Source organism: Sardina pilchardus, chromosome 13 (assembly GCF_963854185.1).
Source record: "Sardina pilchardus chromosome 13, fSarPil1.1, whole genome shotgun sequence".
In the NCBI taxonomy this organism is placed as follows: domain Eukaryota; kingdom Metazoa; phylum Chordata; class Actinopteri; order Clupeiformes; family Clupeidae; genus Sardina; species Sardina pilchardus.
In genome coordinates this window covers 30,682,024-30,706,140 of record NC_085006.1, presented here as the reverse complement: position 1 = coordinate 30,706,140, position 24,117 = coordinate 30,682,024, and the positions used below count along the sequence as shown (strand labels likewise).

The following is a 24,117-nucleotide window of genomic DNA, read 5'->3' as shown; positions in this document are numbered from 1 at the left end:
GCCATGGGAGGAGCTGCGCCTGCTCTCCGCGATTCATTCCGCTGCTCCAGCGCTGTGCGGGAGCATGGACGCCCCTGGGGGCACAGCGCGTGGACAAGGAGGTGTGTGTGTGTGTGTGTGTGTGTGTGTGTGTGTGTGTGTGTGGCCCCGGGGGCACAGCACGCGGCGCGTGGCATGGCATTGGCAAAGCCGGGGCTCCGTCAAATGAGAAAGGGGCATCTGCGGCCGCACGGGGCAGGAGGGCTCTCGTGACTGCCAGGGATCAGCTCTGCGACCTGCAGCACTGGGCTCAGCGTGATGCCTCCATGGAAAGTCATTTTGCCTGATGCCTGGTGTACTCCCTTCTTTTTGACCTCTGAACTTTGCGCTAGAGCAGCTGCATGGGTTTGAGTCCTTAACCCGCTGCTGCTTTACATTAACTACGTCTGCTGAATATCAATCACATTTACATGTGTGTGTGTGTGTGTGTGTGTGTGTGTGTGTGTGTGTGTGTGTGTGTGTGTGTACCTGGATGCCGGCGGTGTACTTCTCCAGTATTAGTGTGTGTACCTGGATGCTGGTGGTGTATTTCGCCTGTGTGTGTGTGTGTGTGTGTGTGTGTGTGTGTGTGAGAGCACACACTCACCAGGCGCCCCAGGATGCCGGGGATGTGTCCGCTCCTCTTCTGCTGCATGAGGGCGTCCAGCACCTTGCCGCGGCTGCGGTTGGAGGAGAGCGAGCTCTTGGCCTCCTCCACCTTCTGACGCATGTCCCGCAGAGACGCCTGCACCTGCCCGTCCGCCTGGCTCACCTGCTCCAGCTCCTGCTCATCCTGAGGGACACAGACACACACACACACACACACACACACACACACACACACACACACACACACACACACACACACACACACACAGAAAGATAGAGACATACAGTCAGGCTCAGCTGATGTGAGGGACTATTAGTGGAGTATGGGCCTGCTGATATGAGGGACTATTAGTAGAGTATGGGCCTGCTGATATCAGGGACTATTAGTGGAGTATGGGCCTGCTGATATGAGGGACTATTAGTAGAGTATGGGCCTGCTGATATCAGGGACTATTAGTGGAGTATGGGCCTGCTGATATGAGGGACTATTAGTAGAGTATGGGCCTGCTGATATCAGGGACTATTAGTGGAGTATGGGCCTGCTGATATGAGGGACTATTAGTAGAGTATGCATCTATTATTACAATTGCATCTACGAGTGTTTTAAAGCAACACTAAAGCACTTTCCTCCGTCACACTGACTCACACGCACACTATTTGTTCATCCAGCAAATAACGATATCCACAGACGAGGTAGAGTAGCCTTCAGTATAGATATAGCGTGTATGTTGCACGATTTTATGAAAGTATGATGTATTGCGACATTGAAGCAATTAAGTCAAATTTGTAGTTTCTGATGTCTCATTTCATCGAACTACATGTACGCTACCCGATCTGGTAAAGTTACATAGTGCGGTTATAGCTGATAGAGGGCTGCGAAGTGAAGGCAGAAGTGCCGTTCACCCTGTAACAAGTTGATGACCTGCTGAAATGATTTTGGAAACATTATTTTAAGGTACGAAAAACTCTATAGTGTTGCTTTAAGCCAGCGTTTCTCAAACTGTGGGGCGCGCCCCACTAGTGGGGTGCAGAGACATGCCAGGTGGGGCGCGAGCTGACGTGAAAAAACGGAGATTTCTTTTTAATCTGTAGGCTAGCCTGTGCCTTCCTTTATTGATAATTACGAGAATGCACCTTCATCTCACAAAACGAACACAAACGAGGTAATCTAGAGTCTTGTAGGCCTATCATTGACCAGATGAAAATGTTAGTCTGTCCTGGAACCGTAGTCCGAAAAAAATGATTGACGTCGGAATTTTAATTGCAGCGGAAACAAAAAAAAGCGTTCATGTTCGAGACGAGCGCAGTGAAATTGAAGGATATCTTGGCTATCTGTCCGACGACACAATTGCTGTTCTGCGATCTCGAAGAACAACTGCATGACAAACGCAAACACTTATGTTTTGCCTTGCAAGTGGACAAGGCCACTGACTTTACAAAGGTGGTTTATTTATTGCTTATGTCCGCTTTGTTAACTTGACAGCGGCCGCAGATATTCTATTCTGCGAGTAGCCTATGCCAAAAGTAGGGCCACTGCAGATGAACTATTCAACATTGATCTCAACAATTAGTATACCTCGCAGAACAGGACATCAAATGGGAAAACTGTGAGGGACTTTGCTCGGTTGGCGCACAGACGATAGCAGGTACAAGAAATGCTATCGTCGTGATAAAGAGGTAGTGCCCGATGCGCAACAGACGGACTGTTTCATTCAGGGAAGCGCTCGCGTCAAGGCTTGACCTGAATAAGATTTTGAACGAGGTTGTGAGAGTGTTGAACTTCATTTCTAACACAATGGTAGCATATAGTTGGCCCTTTTGCTGTAATTTTGGAAATTAGCTTTTTTTGAAGCAAGGATTGACACCTTGTCAATGACAAAAAACTGACGTTATTGGTCATTGATTTAGATTTTTATTTTCTCTATTTTTGAACTGATATTTATCTGTAGTAGGCCTAGCCTAACTGTTATTGGTTACTGATGTATATTTAGCAAGTGACATTATAAATGTGACAATTCCGAGCTTGACCTATACTTTCTTAGAGCGATGATGGACAGGTGGGGCTCGGGAAAGCCATGCTTGATCAAAGTGGGGAATGAAAGAAAAAGTTTGAGAACCACTGCTTTAAGCTTTGCTTAAACACACACACACACACACACACCTTCTTGAGTTGCTGCTGGCACTGTGGGATCTTGACCTCCAGGTCCTTGATGGCGGCCCTCCTCTCCTTGAGCGTGTCGGCGGAGCCCTGCATGGTGTCCTTGGCCTGGTGGAGCTGCGTGAGCGCCGTCTTGTGCTGGCTCAGGTAGATGTCCAGCTCCGACTGGGCCACGTCCATGCGCGAGCGCGTCTCGTTCACCTCCTTACTCAGCTCCATCAGCTCCCGCTCCTTCGTCTGCAAGGGGGAGAGACGCCAAAACATGGGCTCAAACGTGTGTGTGTGTGTGTGTGTGTGTGTGTGTGAACATGAAAGAGCGGGAGCTGACTGTACGTCTTTATGGGGGAGAGACCCCAAAACATGGGCTCAAACGTGTGTGTGTGTGTGTGTGTGAACATGTACAGTTAGGAACAAAATGATTCAACATCATCAGCTCCCGCTCTTCCGTCTTTATGGGGGAGAGCCACCAAAAACATTCCAATTTTTACTTAAAGGGTGCTTTCACACCAACAGAAGTTGTTGCACACTAAACGATCCATTCGAACCAAATGCTCTTAGTTCGGTTCGTTTGCATTGGTGTGAAACATCACACGTGTCTCATGGCGCTTTAAAGAGTGTTAAACATTCAGAGAGAGCCCATGAGTGACAGGAGCGAGGAAAAACTCCCTACAATGGGGTCAAACGTGTGTACACGTGTACACACACAATACACACACATGTACAGCTAGGAACAAAATGATTCATACCCCTGGCAAATACTGATTTGTGTTGATTGTTTGAATGTTGATTTTCTCCTTCTCTTGATGTTAGTTCTGACTGAAAATGACTCTGCTACAGTACATGCCAAAGGGTTGTAAGAGCATGTGGGGGAGACATGGACTCAAAGAAAGAAGCGTTTTCATCATTTTAACATTTGTATGAAAAATGGCTTGGCATCACTCTGGCCTTGTTCTCGCCTCTTTGCCCGGATTGCTGCTACAATGGATGCAGTCTAGAATCATTGTGGATTTATTCACATATAAATAAATAATCTTTGATAAATAAAGACACTTTGAACAGCGGGGGAAAGAGCAATGACGAACATCTTGTCAGTACGGCTGCATAATAAATAACTAATATTTCATAATTGTTGGAAATCATACTTGATGATTAAATTTGATTGATTGTTTGATTAATAGCACCGGCCTTACTTGCCTAATTTGACAACATCATGTTACATGTGATGAGTCAAGACAAGACCTGATGAGTGAAGCACGCACGCACGCACGCACGCACGCACGCACGCACACACACACACACACACACACACACACACACACACACACACACACACACACACACACACACACACACACACACACACACACACACACACACACACACACACACACACACACACACACACACACACACACACACACACACACACACACACACACACACACACACACACACACACACACACACACACACACACACACACACACACACACACACACACACACACACACACACACACACACACACACACACACACCTCCTTGTCCTGCTGCAGGCCCTTGGTCTCCTCCTTCAGGCTCTCCATGACCAGCGCCAGCTTCTCCTCCTCCTTCAGCTTCTGGGCCTCCAGCACCTCCTTCCGCTCCGCCGCCTCCGAGATGATCTTCTCGCTGCTCGCCGGGATGTTCTTCACCTCCTCCAGCTGCACACACACACACAGAGAGATAGGCTTACATTAGTACCAGCCCAGACACGTCACACACACACACACACACACACACACACACACACACTCTTACATTAGTACCAGCCCAGACATGTCACACACACACACACACACTCTTACATTAGTATCAGTCAAGACACATCACACACACACACTCTTACATTAGTACCAGCCAAAACACATCACATACACACACATCAGTACCAGCCCGGACAAATCACACACACAGCCTTACATTAGTACCAGCCAAGACACGTCTCTCTCTCTCACTGTCACACACACACACGTCATGGGCTAACGCAACAGGCCATGGTGCTTCTCAGTGGCAAAGATGGGGCATTTCTGATTGACCCTTAGCAGAGCCGAGTTCTGGGCCTGGGTTATAGTCCAGAAGTGGTCCAGGACTCAGTTGTAATTAACCATCACGGTTACTAGAAGTGCTATTTAAAGGCATTTTGTGAGCCACAACTGTTTTGTGTAACAGATGGCAGCTGAGAGAGAGAGGGATAGAGAGAGAAATAAAGAAAGAGAAAGAGAGAGAGAAAGGAAAAAAAAAACTCACACTTTTGTAAGGGGATGTAAACGTGGGCAGAAACGAAAGTGGGCTAATTAATATAAGTGTCGGCTAAGAATAGCTCTGGTTACTTTTTACAAGTTGGCTTGCCGTCCAAGAGCAGCTCGGGAGCCAGATTCGCCCAGAACAGCTACAGAGTCCTACAGAGCAGGCCCAGGAGCTCCCTCCAGAGGCCGGCCCGGGGTACTACGGCCCGAGCAGCCGTACACACAGGCCAGGCATTTCCTGCAAAATGGCCCTCTGAATACTTTCATCTGTGGAGCAGAACCTTTACAAGCTTCATACGCCTGTGACGGCCTCCAGTAAAAAAAAATAAAATAAATATGCGTTAACTTTACAAATTTCACTCATTTACTACTCTAGAGCTGAGAGAAACAAGTTACATTTATTTATTTATTTATTTTTTTGTGTCAATATTGGAAGATTTTGGGTTGAGTTTTTTGGATTGGGAGGGAGCAGCAGCTGCTTTTGCTGGAAGTGGATCTGAAGAGAAGAGTGTGCCTTTGTCTGATGCCAGATTCATTAGTTAAGAGATTATTAAGCCGTGCTGCGTGGCACACACACTGGGAAGGCCGTGATTAGCCAGGGACCAGAGAGGACGGGCTGCAGGAATAGAGCACACACACGCGACACACACAAGATGCACACATGAAAGACACACACACACACACGCACGCACGCACACACACACACACACACACACACACGACAGATGCGCACGCACGCACGCACGCCCACCCACGCACCTTCTCCTGGTCCTTGTGCAGCTGCTTGTCCAGCTTCTTGGTCTTGCTCTTGCAGTGCTTGAGCTTCTCCCGCACACACGCACGCACACACACACACACACACACACACACCCACGCACCTTCTCCTGGTCCTTGTGCAGCTGCTTGTCCAGCTTCTTGGTCTTGCTCTTGCAGTGCTTGAGCTTCTCCCGCACCTCCACGTCCTGCAGGTCCAGCTGGGTGAACTTCTCCTTCTGGCTCTCGATGTACTTGGTCACCTTGCCCAGCTTCCTGCACACACACACACACACACACACACACACACACACACACACACACCTTTCAGTACACACCACACACAGCCTCCTGCACACACACACACACACACATTTCTAAAACGGATAGTTCCGGTCCTTGATTGTGATTGGCTGAATCGCGTTCGATGCCGTTGTAAATATCATGATAAACTCACACCTTGACCGCATTTCGTTCTATAGTAATGCGCTACCACAAAACTAGCACAAAAGTTAGAGTGGCTGCGTCTTGTTGTTGCATGGCAACCATTCATAAGGAGGGAATATATTTCTTGGCGGAAGAATGATTATCTATGAATATATCGTTACTTTTTCGTTGCTGTGCCTTTGTTTCATGAAATCTTGCTAGATCGACGTAGTAACCGTTTTAGAAAGGGGTGCTAAGGTGCTAAGGGGGCCGAGCTCCTTCACTTACTTCTCCACGTTCTTCAGGTCTTGGGTCTTGGCCTTCATCTCCTCGGCCAGGGCGCTGCTCTTCTCCGTCAGCTCCTTGGTGTCGTCCTGGATCTGCTGCTTCTCCGCCTCGCGCTCCACCACACGCTTCTGCAGGTCATGGCTGGAGGGAAAAATAATAATAAAACAAATGATCTTTATTGACACGCTCCCAGTTGCAGCGTGAATTGGGGTGAGTGTGGCGTGGCGTGGCGTAGATTGGGGTGAGTGTGGCATGGCCAGTTGCAGCTTCAGGCCAGTTCAAACACAAGATCCACGGCGAGACGAACTGCAACATTCTAAAAACCAGCAACTTTCTGCAAAAATGTGTTCTAAAACTGGGGCGTTCAGATCACTGCAACGACATTAAAACGGCAACAATGTTACCATGACAACAGGATAAATAAAGTATTTCTTGTTAAATTGAATTGAACGTGAGGGAGTTAATTAAAGAGTGTGAGGGAAAAGGCCAGTGGAGATGTAATCTTGTATGAAAAAGGGACACGGCCCAGTTAATAGTCCAGTCACTGATGCTACATTGCAAATTTAATTTGAAATGTAATTCACCTATTGGTGGCAATCAGAACTACAACTTAACGGCCACCAATGGAGACTAACGATAATCATACAAGCAGCAGCTCATCTTTGATGATGAGTTCCCTTATTCTTTGATTATGAATCTCTCAGGATTTTAAATGTAGCAAAAATGGATTTTTTTTTTTTTTAAATGGATGATTAAATAAATAAAGGAATAAAATAAAGCAACTCATAGTTCAACAGTGGCCCAAACACTCAGACTTGAACAGTCTCATGGTAAGCCAGGCTGACTGCGATGTGATGCCAGTGAAACTGGAAGTCAGGAAAACAGCACGGTGTGTGTGTGTGTGTGTGTGTGTGTGTGTGTGTGTGTGTGTGTGTGTGTGCGCATGTCTCCCATGATGCAGCGCTCCAAACATTACAATACTAACCTCAGCTCCAGCCATTAAAACAAGTAATGCATTGTCCAGACGGGCAACAATTTCCACCCAGCTATTTGCCCCGCTTTCCACTTCAAAGTGCTCGGCTAAATGCATTCTGTTCTGGGCACACACGCCACTGATATAAACGCAACTTGCAGAGTGTGTGTGTGTGTGTGTGTTCCTAGACCCTAATATGTGGCCTTCATCACGTGTGAATAGGGTTGCAAAATTCCGGGAATTTTCAAAGTTGGAAACTTTCCATGGGAATTAACGGGAATAAACGGGAATAAACGGGAATTAACGGGAATTAACGGGAATAAACTGGAAATTTTGTATCTGGCAAGTTGGTATATAACAGAGACCTTAATTTAGTTGGAAAAATCCCATCTTTCAGCATAATGTTAGTTAAAACAACCTGATTTAATGCAAACTCAGTTGAATTTCTACCCTGCACACAGGTCAATTACATGCACACAACAATCAACATAGGCTACTAGACATATAGGAAACCTAATTTTCCCGGTGAAAACATCATTGCAAACGTTATCTCATGTGGGAATGACTGGTGGCAAACTGTGGGAAGTTTGCGAACAGAGTCGCCCAGTTCTTGGCGTGTCATCACTGTTGTCCTCATGCAAATGGGAGAACGTAATTTTGCATAAGCTCTAATGGGATGGTTAATAATCATATGGTCATATTACTGGTCTGATTTAGCTTGGAACTTTTAAAATAATCACAATCTGTGAGGTTTGGGGTCATACATACATGTATGTAATGTCGGTACTTTTTGGCCATTTCATTAAACATTTTTGTAAGTCGAGGTCAGTCAGTGTTCACGGCAGTCTTGGCTAGCTATGTAAGCTGCTAGTAAAAGACAAAATTCCCGTAAATTCCCATTAATTCCCTAATTTTCTGTAATTCCATAAAAGTTTCCATTTTGAATATTTCCAAAATTCCCCAGCTTAACTTCCCATGGGAAATTTCCAGAAAGTTTCCGGAAATTTACCGGAAATTTTCCGCCCCTTTGCAACCCTACGTGTGAAGCAGCACTGAAGTTTATTATACTTGCAATGTGACACACGTCTCCAAAATAGCTCTATGGGGTAATCAACCAACCTCCACAGCCAACAGAGGACTGTGTTACTGCCACTTCCTTATCAACCAACCTCCACAGCCAATAGAGGACTGTGTTACGGCCACTTCCTTATCAACCAACCTCCACAGCCAATAGAGGACTGTGTTACGGCCACTTCCTTATCTACCAACCTCCACAGCCAATAGGGGACTGTGTTACGGCCACTTCCTTATCGCTCTATATGGATCAGTGTCGCACAGCATATGCAAATGAAGTGCAACTTTGGGTCCAAAACAGCACAGGACACTGAAGTACAGCTAATTGAGAGCAATGGTGTGTGTGTGTGTGTGTGTATGTATGCGTGTTTCCTTGTAGGATGTGGTAGTGATGTGAAAGTACATACATGTACGTGCATGTGTGCAAGTACTCCATACAGGCCTCCCGAGCACAGAGCTGAATTCTCGTGTGACTGACAGTGCATATTGTGCGAGTGAGTGAGTGAGTGAGTGAGTGAGTGAGTGAGTGAGTGAGTGAGTGAGTGAGTGAGTGAGTGAGTGAGTGAGTGAGTGAGTGAGTGAGTGAGTGAGTGTCTGTGTACTTACAGTACATGTAGTACTGGCAGAGCTGGCTCCTCTTCGTGTGTGAGTGAGTGAGTGAGTGAGTGAGTGAGTGAGTGAGTGAGTGAGTGAGTGAGTGAGTGAGTGAGTGAGTGAGTGAGTGAGTGAGTGAGTGAGTGAGTGAGTGAGTGAGTGAGTGAGTGAGTGAGTGAGTGAGTGAGTGAGTGAGTGAGTGAGTGAGTGAGTGAGTGTGTGTGTGTGTGTGAGTGAGTGAGTGAGTGAGTGAGTGAGTGAGTGTGTGTGTGTCTGTGTGTGTGTACTTACAGTACATGTAGTACTGGCAGAGCTGGCTCCTCTTCGTGTGTGTGTGTGTGTGTGTACGTACATGTAGTACTGGCAGAGCTGGCTCCTCTTCGTTCGTGTGTGTGTGTGTGCGCGTGTGTGTGTGTGTGTGTGTACAGTACGTACATGTAGTACTGGCAGAGCTGGCTCCTCTTCCTGAAGATGTCGTTCTCCAGCTGGAGGAACTCCACAGCAGTGTTCTTCTCCCCCTCCAGAGCGTTCTTCTCCTTCTCCACCATCTTCACCCGGTTCAGCTGCACACACACACACACACAAAGTCAACACCTTTCATTAGACAGCCAAACCAGCCTCCGTGGCTCTGAGCACCTCCCCTCTACAATACACTAAAGACACATCACACACACACACACACACACACACACACACACACACACTAAAGGCACATCCACACACACTAAAGACACATCACACACAAACACACACACTAAAGTCCCTTTCCCACATGAGCGAGACATCCGGATGTCAAACGGATATCAAACAGGTGGCTGTATGTGGGAACGCAAAACTCGGGTATTTTCTTACCCGGAACTCACCCTACTAGCCCCCTAGTACTACTTCTAGATGTTACCCGGGTGCGCTTAGGTGGGAACGCAGCCGGCACAGTTCTGGGTAGAGATGGGGGGCGTACCGATGACGTATAGAAATGCGCCCTTGCAGCCTGCTTGCAGTGCGAGGCAGAAAGTACAAATTGCCATGGTAACGATAAACATTGCCCTACGAGTATGAACACAGACGAGAACACCGGAGTAGACTACAGAAAACAGAGACATTTTGTTGTGTACGTACAATAAAAATTTAAACTGCAATCACGTTGTTGTGTTTGTTGCGGGACAGGCAGGATTATCCTTGCAAACGTGAATAGCTTGAAGTGTTGTCATTAGCTTGCAACTAGCTGTTTATTACAGTGGTTAGCAATTAACAGCTAATAGTTAACGTCGCTGTTATTTAGCATTGTTGCTTTTTGTAGGAGTTGGGAAGGAGCCTCAGACCTCTGTGTGCTGTTTATATATTTTCCAGGTGTGTCATATTTTCTATTCATTTGTTGTGTTGGATGTTTATACCAGAGAGGGTTGAAGTAGAGCTTTGTTTACTGTGGTACTGTTTTCCTCTATGCTAGCTCCCGCTGACTAGCGAGCTAACTACTTCTGTTGTTTCGTGATGTTTTGGATCTGATGTAAGTTCGCATCATCCAGGCAACACAGCACAACAACGCATATTTAGCGTCATCTCCCTCCCCCTGCAAGTGCTGACATTGCCCCACCCCTCGCGGCTCCTACTCGGGTCTAGTGTGAACACAATTACCCGTATCTCACTCGGACGTAAAGCTCATGTGGGAAACGTCCGTGTCGTGCCTCTACCCGGGTAAATATGTCCGAGTAACTTCTAGAAGTTATGTGGGAAAGGGACTTAAAGGTACATCACACACACACAGAGTAAAGGCACATCACACACACACACACACTAAAGGCAGCACATCAGAAGAAAACAATGCTGATGGCTTTAGCTGGGGCACAACTCCGGCTGAGGCACCTGTACCACACGCTGGCGACCTGGTTCGACACCCCCCCCCTGCCCTCTCCCCCCCCCCCCCCCCATTCACTTCCTGCCACTCTCCACCGTCCTATTATTGAAAGGCATAACACCCCCCCCCTCCCAAAAAAAAGATACTTAAAAAAAGAAGAAGAAGCGTGTTGAAGGTGACTGCACGGCCTGTATGGCAGAGGCCACTCTGCTCTTCAGCGGCACGCCGAACGACGAAGATCTGACCAGAAATCTCAGCGGGTGACTATTTACACAACTTGCTGTATTATATTTCACAACGCACTGAACGCCGCCACACTGTGTACACAAGAGAGAAGAAGATAAACAGCTTCTTGTGTTTTTTATTGTGTGTGTGTGTGTGTGTGTGTGTGTGTGTGTGTGTGTGTGTGTGTGTGTGTGTGTGTAGTAAAAATGCAAAAATGTGGGAAACAATTTTATAGCAGCTGGAACTAACAGTAGATTGATAGGCCATCCATGTGCACTCTCATCCAATGATCCACCGCTCTCTCAAGCGTCTCCAAACATGTGACACAAACCCGCATAGTCTCTGTGAGCGTACCCAATTGTCTAGTAAAATCTTACCCAATGAATCGAGAAATTAAAACCAGTTTGATAATGTTTCAGGATAGCCAGGGACTGTTAAAAAGCGCCAGGGCCATACCACTGAAGGTGCACTGTGCGATCGATGGTCACGAACATGCCCTGTGGTTTTCCCCAAAGCCCTTGGGATTGGATTATGTGAACGAGAGCTGCAATTATAAAAACACAGGGGCAAATCTAAAGCTAAAAAAAAAAACAAATTGAAACATGGGCACTTGAAGCGTTGACTCCCTGCACCTCCCTGAGAGATGGGTTCTGGACAAGATGGTCGCCTCTGGGATGTTCCCACACGGAGCTCACAGCCAGAGAGGGCTTCAGGACTTTAAGCTCAGACCGTTTCAGAGCCTGAAGCCATCAGACATTTTTGAAGATGTCGCAGGCCTACAGGCATATTGCCCATTTTGGAATGTCAAGAGGACCTAGACCATGGCTGAGTTGAGCCTGAACACTTGTGTAATCCCTGTGTATCGCCCCACTACATCACCTCATGGCCGAGTTGAGCCTGAACACTTGTGTAATCCCTGTGTATCGCCCCACACCATCACCTCATGGCCGAGTTGAGCCTGAACACTTGTGTAATCCCTGTGTATCGCCCCACTACATCACCTCATGGCCGAGTTGAGCCTGAACACTTGTGTAATCCCTGTGTATCGCCCCACCACATCACCTCATGGCCGAGTTCGCTACTTGCACTGATGGCTCTCAGTGCTGTCGATTGTTTTCTGGTGGAGCGTTAACTATATTGAAACGGCATCTTCTGCTATATTCTGCTCCTTAAATATTCACTAGGACACGGAATATCTTGTTTGCCCAATAATACAAATTTTAACGTGCATAAATCCTTCTTAATCGTAACGTGCTGACTCACTAGGTGCAACACCCAACCGGGTCCGTGTAGACACTAATTACATTAGCAATTGCGGCAGGTTCAAACACACCTGGCTTCGCCAGAAATCAAATGAGCGTATTAGAGTTTCATGCAAGTGGCCAATTGAGCCTGAACACTAGTGTATAGCCCCACTACAGCACCACATGGCTGAGTTGAGCCTGAACACTTTAAACCCTGTGTATCGCCCCAGTACAGCACCTCATGGCTGAGTTGAGCCTGAACACTTTAAACCCTGTGTATCGCCCCAGTACAGCACCTCATGGCAGAGTTGAGCCTGAACACTTTAAACCCTGTGTATCGCCCCAGTACAGCACCTCATGGCAGAGTTGAGCCTGAACACTTTAAACCCTGTGTATCGCCCCAGTACAGCACCTCATGGCAGAGTTGAGCCTGAACACTTTAAACCCTGTGTATCGCCCCACTACAGCACCTCATGGCAGAGTTGAGCCTGAACACTTTAAACCCACCACACCACATTACTGATGCCTCTGGGCCTTGCACCAGTGGACTGCAAACACAACATATTATATTTTAAGGTCGTTTATGCAATAAACAGGATTTTTTTTTATTTTTTGGCATTCTGCCAAAATCGATACTACCTATGATTCAAGCAAGGGTGCCTTCTGTAGCTTCTAAGACTTGGGATAAAATTATAAAAATATAATGTGCTTCTTTTAATTCTTCTAAAAGGTGTGTTCTGGTTTTGTTGAGGTTCGCAGTGAAAGGCAACCTATCCAACACACACACACACACACACACACACACTGGAGAGCACACTTATGTGTTGCAAGTGTTACTATCAGCCAGGAGTTGGCTACAATGCTTAAAAAATATTTCTAAAAATTATTAAAAAATATATAATTAAAACTATATAATAAATAATTGCGCATGAAGTTTTTATAGTCGGTCAATCTAGGTTTCTCTCACTCTTCCTCAAACACACACACACACACTTCCAAACACACACTCACACACACTGAATACAGACATTACTACCAATACTGACAACAGTAGTAGCAATATGAACAACACACAACCACATACACAGTTCTGACAAAAATCTACAAATAGTCTAGCTAATTATTTGGACAGGAAACGTATGACTGATTAAGTATGTCGCTTGTGGCAATGATATGCATTACATTTTACCAAAAACAGTTTCAGTTTGAATGTTGAAGTGTGGGGGAAAAAAGTGATATTTCATGCCGCCGCCGTTGAGTCATTACACCCAATACTGACAACAGGAAGGAAAAACAGAAACACCCAACACAGAGATAAATACAAATAAATATATAATAAAATAAAATAAATATAAAACAGCTCTTGTTCCAATTGTATTAAGAGTGTGGACAAGTGCATTTAGGAACACTATGCACATCACACACACACACACACTAAAGGCACATCTCACACACACACACACACACACACACACACACACACACACACACACACACACACACACACACACTATGCAAACCATGCAAACTACTTCTATCTGGAATCTGGCCATCACGTTTGCAAGCAGAAGCGGAACAATTCAGAGAATGGAATAAATAAATACAAATATTAATAATAATTAAAAAACTAGATGATTCTAGACCTTAACTAAACTTTTCCCCAGCAGTCACACCACTCATGCACGCATTAGCAAGTGAAATGTCATTCAGGCCAGCTCATTAATGATGCGTTCCGGAATTTTAATCAGGACATTGACAGTTGAGGGCAGAAATGTAGGGCCCTGAAGAGGAGTGGATAATCCACAGTGCCATGTCCTGGGCGTCCGTCTGGCCGACCGACCCCCCCCCCCCCCCCACACACACACACACACACACACACACACACTCCCAACCCCCCCCCCCCCAAACACAGCACATGGCTTTGTTCAGGCCTTACTCAGCCTTCTCTGCACACTGCCTATCTGTCTCAAGAACAGCCGAGAGGGAGAATCATCACATAGCCAGCCAGCCAGAGCTCCACTTCAGCTCAGGACAGTGCACAGACACCAAACACTCACAAATATTTAAAAAAAAATATATATATATATATAGATTTATTTTTGTACATCTGTTTATATTTATTTTCAAAGGGATTACTAACACAGACAATCTTACACTGAGCCTTTAAGAACAAAGAGAGAGAGAGAGAGAGAGAGAGAGAGAGCGAAAAAAAAAAACTCTTTTCACAGTATCCCATGTAAAATTGTTTTATCCCTGACAATACCAAGGGTTAACAAAAGAGCGAGGCTCTGGCCGTCTCAACGCGGCAGTTTTTGGAGAGCGTATCGAGATTAGCCTTTGTGCCTCGTGAAGCGCCTGGGCAGGTGTCAAGAGAATTAGCGCAAAGCCCGGTCAAAGGCAAATCTTATTTTACAAGCGTCGGGCCCACTGTGGTGCGCGCGGTGTGTCGGGAATAGATAAGCAATCCCACGCACTGCTTACCATATATGGACTACAGGGCCCAACAACAAGACATTAATGCTTGCTAACACACACACACACACACAGACAGACACAAACACACACACACAATCCATCCAACCCCCCCACCGCCCAGCACAGAAAGCAACAGTGAGAGGAGGAAAGTGGTGTACTGCAGCAGGGCTGGATGAGATGGAGATGTGTTGGAGCTGGGCTAGATGGAGAAGTATAGCGTAATGGAGCAGGGACAGATGGGAAATGTAGTGTATTAGGGCAGGGATGGATATAGGGTGCCTCTCACTTGGTCTTTTATACATCCTCCCTTCCTCCTCGGGCCTCGATCCTCACTGATCTACATAGAGAATGATTGGGCGGCAACAATGGGATAGTCTATCCAGTTTTAGTTATAGATCAGTGGGAACGGGCCTGGAGGATCGAGGAGAGATGTTGAGAGGCACCCATAGAGGTGTAGTGCATTGGAACAGAGTAGGTGCTTCTCAACATGCCTCCTCGATCCTCGAGGGGCGTTCCCACTGATCTATACCGAACACTGGATAGACTATCCCATTGTTGCCGCCCCATCATTCTCTATGTAGATCAGTGAGGATGGAGGCCCGAGGAGCGGGACCGAGGGAGGACGTATAAAAGCCCAAATGAGAGGCACCCAGGGACAGAGGAGAGAGGGGGGAGTGGGGGTGGGAGAGTAGCGCACCTTCTCTCCTCTCTGCTCGTTGAGCTGCTCCACGCGCTGGCACAGGGTGTGGATGGGCTGCTTGAGGCGGCAGGAGCCGATGATGTCCTCCAGGTACTCCAGCATGCCCTCGTCGTGCTCCGTCTGCCCGCGGGGCTTCATCATGGCGATCTGCTCCACCTCGCCCTGCAAGAGGCCCACACGCCACACACACACAATTAACAACTCTGTCTTGATAAGACACACTCGGGATCAAATAGAATACCTCAGACCGAAGATAATCCAAAATGAATGTCCTATTCTCCCCCCCCCCCCCCCCCCCCCCACACACACACACACACACACACACACACACATTCTCGCTTTCTCTCCCTCCCTCTGTCACACACACACACACACACACACACACACACACCAACCATCTGAGGAAGAATAATTAATGGCACAAAAGAAAACTACAGTGTCATAAAACTACTGCAAACAAATTTCAAACAATACACTCATTTATTTTTACAGTCAAATGGAAAATCAACACGGAATGAAAATGTCAATATCTTATTGACAAAAAAACAACAACAACAACAACAACAACAACAACAACAACAAAAAAACATCAATCTAGGGGGGAACTAAATCATATCATACACACAAAAATAACTGCACGGCAATAACAGATCTCTAAAATTGAAAAGCAATTGAAATATCTAGCAGCACATCCATGGAAAAGCCACAGACCACATGCCACTCATCCATCCCCTAACCTGCCTATAAGCTTAAGCAATGCGTCACTCTCGTGCTTTTATCTGTTCACCACAGAGTCAATGACTAAACAGCAATTTCTCTATGAGCGACACGCTCACTTGCTGAATCAAGTATTTTATCACCGTCTCTTGCCAAACCAAGAATACGGCAGAGACAAAAATAAAAAATAATAACAAAAATAATAATAATAATAATAATTATAATAATAATAACAATAATGTGTCAAGTTTGCAACATTTGATTAAAAGACACCAATACATGCTGGTGCATTCAGTCTACATATTACTGACCTTCATTTTTTATTTTTTTTTCCATATAATAGAAAACTGTTGATGACAAAAAACGACCCAAGTAAAACTGTGGCCTATTGTTGACCTCAAAGCTAGCTAATGAAATAAAACAGAATTAAAACTGAGGGGCAGATTATTTGCCCTGCAGAACACAGGCCCTGTGAAGCCCTTGAGTTAGAGGGGGTGGTGGGGGAGTGGGGGGGTCGTTTCTCAGCTCTGGACTGATGATGGCAGCCCTTCCCTGCTCTGGCATCATCCGGGGGGTGGGAGGGTGGGGGGGGGGGGGACTCAAGAAAATCCAGCGCAATCTACCCAACGCCCCCAACCCCTCCCAAACACACACACACACACACACACACACACACACACACGCACGCACCAACCACACAGCTTGGGCCATGACACTCCAGGGGAAACCCCCATAGCAACACAATGCACAAAGACAAGCGAGTGTGCTTCATTAAAAACAGATCAGGGACCAATTAACCTTGACCTTTGCTTTGTGTTGGACTAATTACGTCAGAAGGTGACAGCAGCAGCAGGCAGGAGCAGTTAGAGGGAGGGAGAAAGGGAGAGAGACAGAGAAAGAGAAAGACAGAGGGAGAGAGAGAGTGATATAGAGAGGGGGGAGAGAGAGAGAGAGAGGGAGAGAGGGAGGGATAGAGACGAGAAAGTCTGACCAAATGTGCTGGTGCTGGTGGCATCCCAAACACACCACAGCCAGAGCCGGCAGGCGGTCAGTGGGATGCAGTTCACCAATCAGACGCGTCATATCAGCATTTAACACCATAAAGAGGAGAACTGTTTGGTGCCATCCCCCTCACACACACACACACACACACACACACACCACACACACACACACATACACACACACACGTGTCCACCCACCACACACACACCTACTCTGCTTGCAGGAAATTCCCCTTGGAATGACACCCAGAAAGCTCACACTGTGGCACTGAGATGGGCCTGCATGCACAATTAGCCAGGAAAAAAACATCCACTGAAAAAATGCAATATTAAAATTCCGTGCCACACAAACAAATCATGAACTGACTCAACGCCGAGAAATCATGCTTGACAAAGAAGACGCAGAAAGGAAACACTCAACTAGACAGATGAACACACACACACACACACACACACACACACACACACACACACACACACACACCAACTGATGCTGAACCCGGTCACACTGAAGCAGCACAAGTAATATTGGGGTTAGGCTTTTTCTTTACACACACCAATATTTACGTGCTGCTAAAGCGTGGCAGGTATGTATGGCGGCGGAGATGCTCCCGACCTCTGACCCCTGCGAGAGCTACCTGTTGATTCGCTCTGATCTCTGATAACCTGCCCACAGGTCCTCGTTGCTCAGCCCACTGAATGCTAAAGCAGCATATTATGGTTTGCACTCTTTGTCAAGATGGTTGAAAACCATGATGCGCTGCTAGAGCGGTCGAAGGCCTCGGGAGAAGTCAGTTCACCCTTCTGCAAGGGGTTGCCACAGCAACATACACCGCTTGCATCAAATCAAATAAATAAATAAACAAACAAAAGCTATAAAAATTCGAATAAAATTCAACAAAAAATATACACATGCAATAATACCGATAAGCAACACACAGAGAGAGATTTTAACCAGGCAACAGCAAAGGAGGTGTATTTAATTACCTGTAAGATCAAAAATCTGTTGTGGTCCAGATCAATTCCATGACTCCGCAGCAATGTGCCCACATCTTTGAAGGTGGCTTTTTTGCCATTGATGTGGTAGGTGGAGGAATTGTCTTTGCCAGCAGTTCTTGAAACATAGAACTTGCTGTTGGGGATGACTTCGAAGTCATCTCCTTCCTGGAGTTGAGAGGAGTGAGGGGGGAGGGGAACCAACATCAGAGCAGCTTTTAACGTCCTACAAAACTATATAAACACTAGAGTGGCTTGGGAGAGCTAATTAACTCGATTTCACATTACTTCTTTCCCCAGCTGCCCTTACTAATGCATGTTTTTACCCAGATGCATCACAGACTCTAATTTGCAAGTGTGGTGAAAAAAAAAAGTAAAAGTAAAATACAATAATAATTCATTAAAAATATAAAAAAATGAAAATCGAGATTTATATTTGCAGTTTCACGTGGGGCTTGATATGTTGAACATGTCCATGAAATGACTGAAAGCAAAACTACCAAAGAAAAAAGGGGAAATTATCTATTTGGTTTGCACTGACTCTTAAATACACCAATAGGTGTAGTTAAGAAAATATTTTCTAAAAAATATTTTATTCTTTTAATATACCTGCTTCAAAAAATATATTTATATGCATTCATGAGATTACCCCAACAGAACAATTATTATAGTGTGACACTTTGCTCTTAGGGGTTTTTATTAAAAATATCCTAAAATTAATTAAATAATTAATTAAATCCACATAACTAAATATGTAAAATCCACCAAAACCAAGCCAATATAAAAAACAATACTGGACATGTAATGTAAGAATTTTGAAGGTCTGGCCCAAGTTTTCAAACAGATTAAGTTGGATACATGGTTTTGCTCACTCAACAAGGGAACTATGTTGGGTGTCCCGAGATTCAAAAATAGGGGGTAAAAAACTCATGGCTACCACTTAGACAGTCAGATTTTATAAATACATAAACAGTGCAGCAATTTCATTTTTATTCAGGATTTGGCATGTTTTGTTTGTGTTGTTCCACTAGAAGGCCATAAAGCCCTGTACAACCACAAGTGCAGTTAGGGTGGGAGGGGAAAAAAATAAAAATAAATAAAAATTATTGTGCACTTATGATTTTCCGTTAAAATATAAAACCGAACTAGTCCAAACTTTAGCAGCCCAAGTGCAGTTTACAGCTAAAAAAATCTCTCTCTCACACATTCAGACACACACACACACACACACACACACACAGACAGACAGACAGACACAGACAGGCTTGTGTCAGCCATATTTTTTTGTTGTATGATTTTTACCTTGTCAATAATTTTTTGAAAGTGCACCTCCACCGTACAACTCTGCACCTCCTTGTGCTTGTCTGAGCTGTGGATGAGCACAGAGAGCTTTTTGGACCTGATTTTCTGAGCCCTGTACCCAAACACAAATAGCATGGAATCGATCACGTTGGACTTCCCACTGCCATTGGGACCAATGATGCAGGAGAATCGCTGCAAAGACACAGGGGACGGATGAGAAGAAGACCAAGAACACAAAACAATATCATCTGATACCCACAGGCCTGCTAAGGAGAGCCCAAGGATGTCCCAATGGTTATGATCACTCTGTATTTGGGCCTTTACAGGCTAATAAGACCACAGACAACATTTCAATGCACCTGTGAATAGACCACAGGTGTACAATGCACATCAAAATAGTTTCTCAAAAGCAGGTTAGCCTTCAACATATATATATATTTTATATAAACACATACAAAACCATAAACTGAATGATGTAATGTATATCTGCACTGCCAAAGTCTGACAGATTACAGTATATCTAAAAGTCTCACCATAATACTACCATACATTATACTTATGATTTAAGCACTTACTGAGAGTCACAAAACAGAGCAAAACTGTTAAAGTACACATAAGACCCAAGAAGGCAACAGGCAACACCCCTCTTTTAAAACTAAACAATCTCCTTGAACGGCTGCAAAAAAAAAACTAGTCTGAAGTTATTTAAACTGTTGCATTTAGCCTCATACCTTGTGAAAGGGCCCGAGAATCTGCTCGCCTGCGTACGACTTAAAATTCCTATTAAGAATATGCGTTATCATCAGGCGAGGAGCGCCCGGTTCATTGGTCATTGCTGGGGGCGGGGGTGGAGGGATGCTACCGAGGATCTCCTCCAAACTTCGATCATCAACCGCCTCGCCAGGCTCCGCGGGAGCGGTATCTAGAGCAAAAAAAAAGTTCATTTCTAGAGGGTGCATCGGCGTGTAGGGGAGGGTGAAGAGGCAAAGCCAGAAACACCCCCTAATTCAGAAAGAGAGAGAGAAAAACCCAAACAAAACAAAACGCCACAAATCATAAGCTGAACGCTCACAGAGGAGAAACAAAGACCATGGACGGTGGGGAATTAAGTTGCTCGTACTGTCTATGATCGAACTACAGTTTAGCCAATTTCATATATATAAAAAAAAAAACTCTGGGTATATTGAAAGTGTGCTGTGCCCCTTTCAAACGCACAATCCCCGTTGCTTTAAAACACACAAAACGCAAACACGACACCGTAAACTCAAACTGCATCACACGTATCCATATCAAAGTACAACGAACAGCTGGTCCACTTTTTTCTCCGTGCACGCAGCTTATAAAGATACTTGTGTAGAATACCAAAGTTTCAAATCGATTGTTGTGTCCACCTCTCACACACACAGACAGTCAGACACACACGCCAGAAAAGAAGCAAACAATATTTTTTTTTTCTTGGCTTTTTCTTTCTTTCAATAAGATACACAACATGAAGATTTTAAACACGCACATTCTGCTGAGCGCAAAAAGCAATAATACACCTCACTATGCCAGTTACATCATCAAGTCCAACAAAGAAAAGTTCACAAGTAACACTGCTCGATGTCTTCAATGACATCCATTATCTACCCGGGTCAATTTATTAGGTCAATTAGGTTGCCCCAAAAGCAATACACAAACGTCACAATATTAGTCATCTCTGAAATGAAATGGGACATTTATAGGTGCTTGGCTCCCACCAGTTACCTAGCCAGTTAGCTTAGATTTCATGAATACATGGCAGTCCATGAATAAACGCAGCCTATCAAAATTCTACCATATGCACTGTCACCATAAAAGTGACAACATCCACAGCCATATTTGAAAAAACGCACTAAACGTTTGGCGGAAAATATGATGAAATACATCAGTTGTTACTTGCCATTTGTGAGTGGTGTCTCCTGACCATTGGAGTTCAGTTCTTGAGGGGGTAAGTCCAACTCCTCATCCGAATCATCCAGAGGCTGCGACCATTTCGCCCGTGGCTTCGCCGCCGATACTTTAGTCGTTTTAGTTGGCATAATGTTAAACCTGGAGAAAATTGCACAGGGGTCGGGGCATGAATCCAGTGCCGTGGTGCGTAAAGCACAACTGCTGCTTGTCCATCTCCTCCTTTGAATGTCAAAATGCAACTCTCTCTACCCCCCGTCAGCCCTGCCATTCTTTCGAGATGCAGTTTTAGACGTTGACCCCTCGGAGATAGACAGAGAGCATCTCGAACAAAACTGTATGAAGTGACTAAAAATGGAGGGAAACGGGTGGGAAAAAATCTGCTGCGTCGCCACTGCATTACTCCTTGCAATATCACTAAACGGATGACGCCGGAGTTATTAGTATTAAAAGAATATTCACGTCGTGTCGTTTACTAGCCACCAACAATGCAAGAAAACGCAGCAAGCTACACAACGAAAAAAAACACTTGTATGGGATCTACGGTTGTAAACCAAACAGGCACAAGGCCACTATTTGTGTAAAACAGCTTGTTACATATTCTTAAATTAAAACAACTTGTTTTGATTTAACCGACAAAGCCAGTAACCAAATTTCACTCGGCGTTTGCTATCCTGACACTTAAAATTACTTTGCTGGGCCAGGCGTCACTATGCCACATTACAAAGAACCCCCACCGAAAAAAAAATGGTGACGTCTCCTGTTGTCAGTAACGAGAACAGCGCTCAAACAATATGTGACTATACCATTTCCAAACCAGTGTTTAAGTTATTTATCTTAACTCTGACTTGGTACGTGCACAAGAAAGCACCTAATTGGATGTCTCGCAAAAGGCATGTCCAAAATTAAAATAATACATTTTCTTCCTTGTACGAGTTTGACAACCCAAGTAACCACGTTTGGTGGCAAATACGAAAACACGGGGTTGGTGGAATCGCTACAGGAAGCAGTCAAGTTAGCCAACTTAGCTAACGTTAACAGTATTGCAAATGATGTGTCCGCGCCAACCCTCTTTCGACCAACAACTAACGTTAAGGATCCATGCCCCAAAAGTGACGATTGGTATCACTGCCGTCAGCAAGCTGGTAGTCTAAAGTGACTTTGGTCTCTAGTTGCAGTCACCTATGTGCATTGAATTCGAAAGGGCGGGATAACTACCTTAAATAGTCGACTTTTTTTCAACTGAAACTAACGTTAAACCAAACCTGAACGTATTCGGAATTTAGATAAATGTTGACGAATCATATTCCCATATGCACAGGGTCTGCTAAACGTCCACGCTCGTGACAGGCTAATAGCCATTTATCATTGCTATAACGACCAGCCAACGAACCAGCAATGAAATCGGTCATTTCCATTAAGGTTGACTATAAAACATTATTGAAAAATTAGTAACCCTACAACCAGGGATGATGCAATGGATAGACTCAACATTACCAACTTTGAAACACTCAAGACTGGTCGTTAACATTAATCATATAACTTCACTTTACATCTGCACTTGCAGGTAAAAGTTAGTTATTATTCGGGGGAGCGACTTAGCTGGCGCTGAGATAAGTTCCTCGGTTTTGCTTACAAAAAACCTCACCCTATCCACAACCAAGGTAGCTGGTTAGAACGCATCTAAATCGCGTAACTTGACGTTATCGGTTTGCAATAAGTTAATCTTTCTGATCTTAACAATGTAACTTCACCTAATCATGGGGTAAGCGTAACGTTATACCAGTTTGCCAACTTAAGAAGCCAGCCATTTTAAAGCCATGACATTAGTATGAAGCATTTCAGAAGTCAATATTAGATGGCTTTGTGTCTTTTTCAAACGAAACATGTATGCACTTTTCTGAAATTTTAATATTGAGGTTATGACTATGCTGACCGTTAGGCTAACTTACCCTAAGTAGCTCTAACGTTACATCTTGGTGTTAACGAAAAATAGCATTAATGGTAAGTTACTGAACACGTTAATGAACGTTTGAATGTTGGGAATAAACATAAACATCACCACACCTACATTTCCCAGCCCAACAAAATATTTGCCAGTTGATAACTTGAAGTTAACTATTGACGTTAAATTCTGCAAAGATAGATACTTTGTTGATCCCCAAGGGAAATTCAAGATGCATTGTTCTAACCATCACAAAAACCGGAGTTAACTTAATTTTCAGCGTATGATACCCCCAGCTGTTAACGTTACAAGCAAGTCAATTTTCTAAAATATAACGTTTTATTTAGCTTCGCATCAAAGCGAATGACATCTCTGGTTTGACAGTAGCTAACACAAAGCTTGTGTAAGAGTTCAGTGTGCTACAACTCTAAAAACCAAACTAGTCAGGATAACGTTAGCTGGTCGTTAGAATTCAAAATCAAGGCAAGGGACCAAATTGGCGGGTTAAACAAATTCCTCACACCACAATGTAATTGTCCTTTAGCGTC

General features: G+C 44.9%; 1 protein-coding gene across 2 annotated transcripts in view; it reads right to left on the bottom strand.

Annotated features, from left to right (window-relative positions):
* smc4 (structural maintenance of chromosomes 4) overlaps positions 1–24,117 on the bottom strand; it is a 44,499-nt gene that overhangs the window by 19,995 nt on the left and 387 nt on the right. The window contains exons 2-12 of one of the 2 annotated variants that reach the window (XM_062553349.1): positions 21,617–21,765; positions 20,427–20,617; positions 19,696–19,887; positions 18,385–18,561; positions 15,674–15,838; positions 9,616–9,743; positions 6,540–6,680; positions 5,951–6,101; positions 4,323–4,487; positions 2,789–3,022; positions 626–811 (exon numbers count right to left, since the gene is read on the bottom strand). In XM_062553349.1, the coding sequence (XP_062409333.1) occupies positions 626–811; positions 2,789–3,022; positions 4,323–4,487; positions 5,951–6,101; positions 6,540–6,680; positions 9,616–9,743; positions 15,674–15,838; positions 18,385–18,561; positions 19,696–19,887; positions 20,427–20,617; positions 21,617–21,755 (1,869 nt within the window). In that variant the 5' untranslated portion in view covers positions 21,756–21,765. Of the gene's footprint in view, positions 1–625; positions 812–2,788; positions 3,023–4,322; positions 4,488–5,950; positions 6,102–6,539; positions 6,681–9,615; positions 9,744–15,673; positions 15,839–18,384; positions 18,562–19,695; positions 19,888–20,426; positions 20,618–21,616; positions 22,277–24,117 lie in introns of those variants that run through there. The other variant, XM_062553350.1, reaches the window with a different exon arrangement.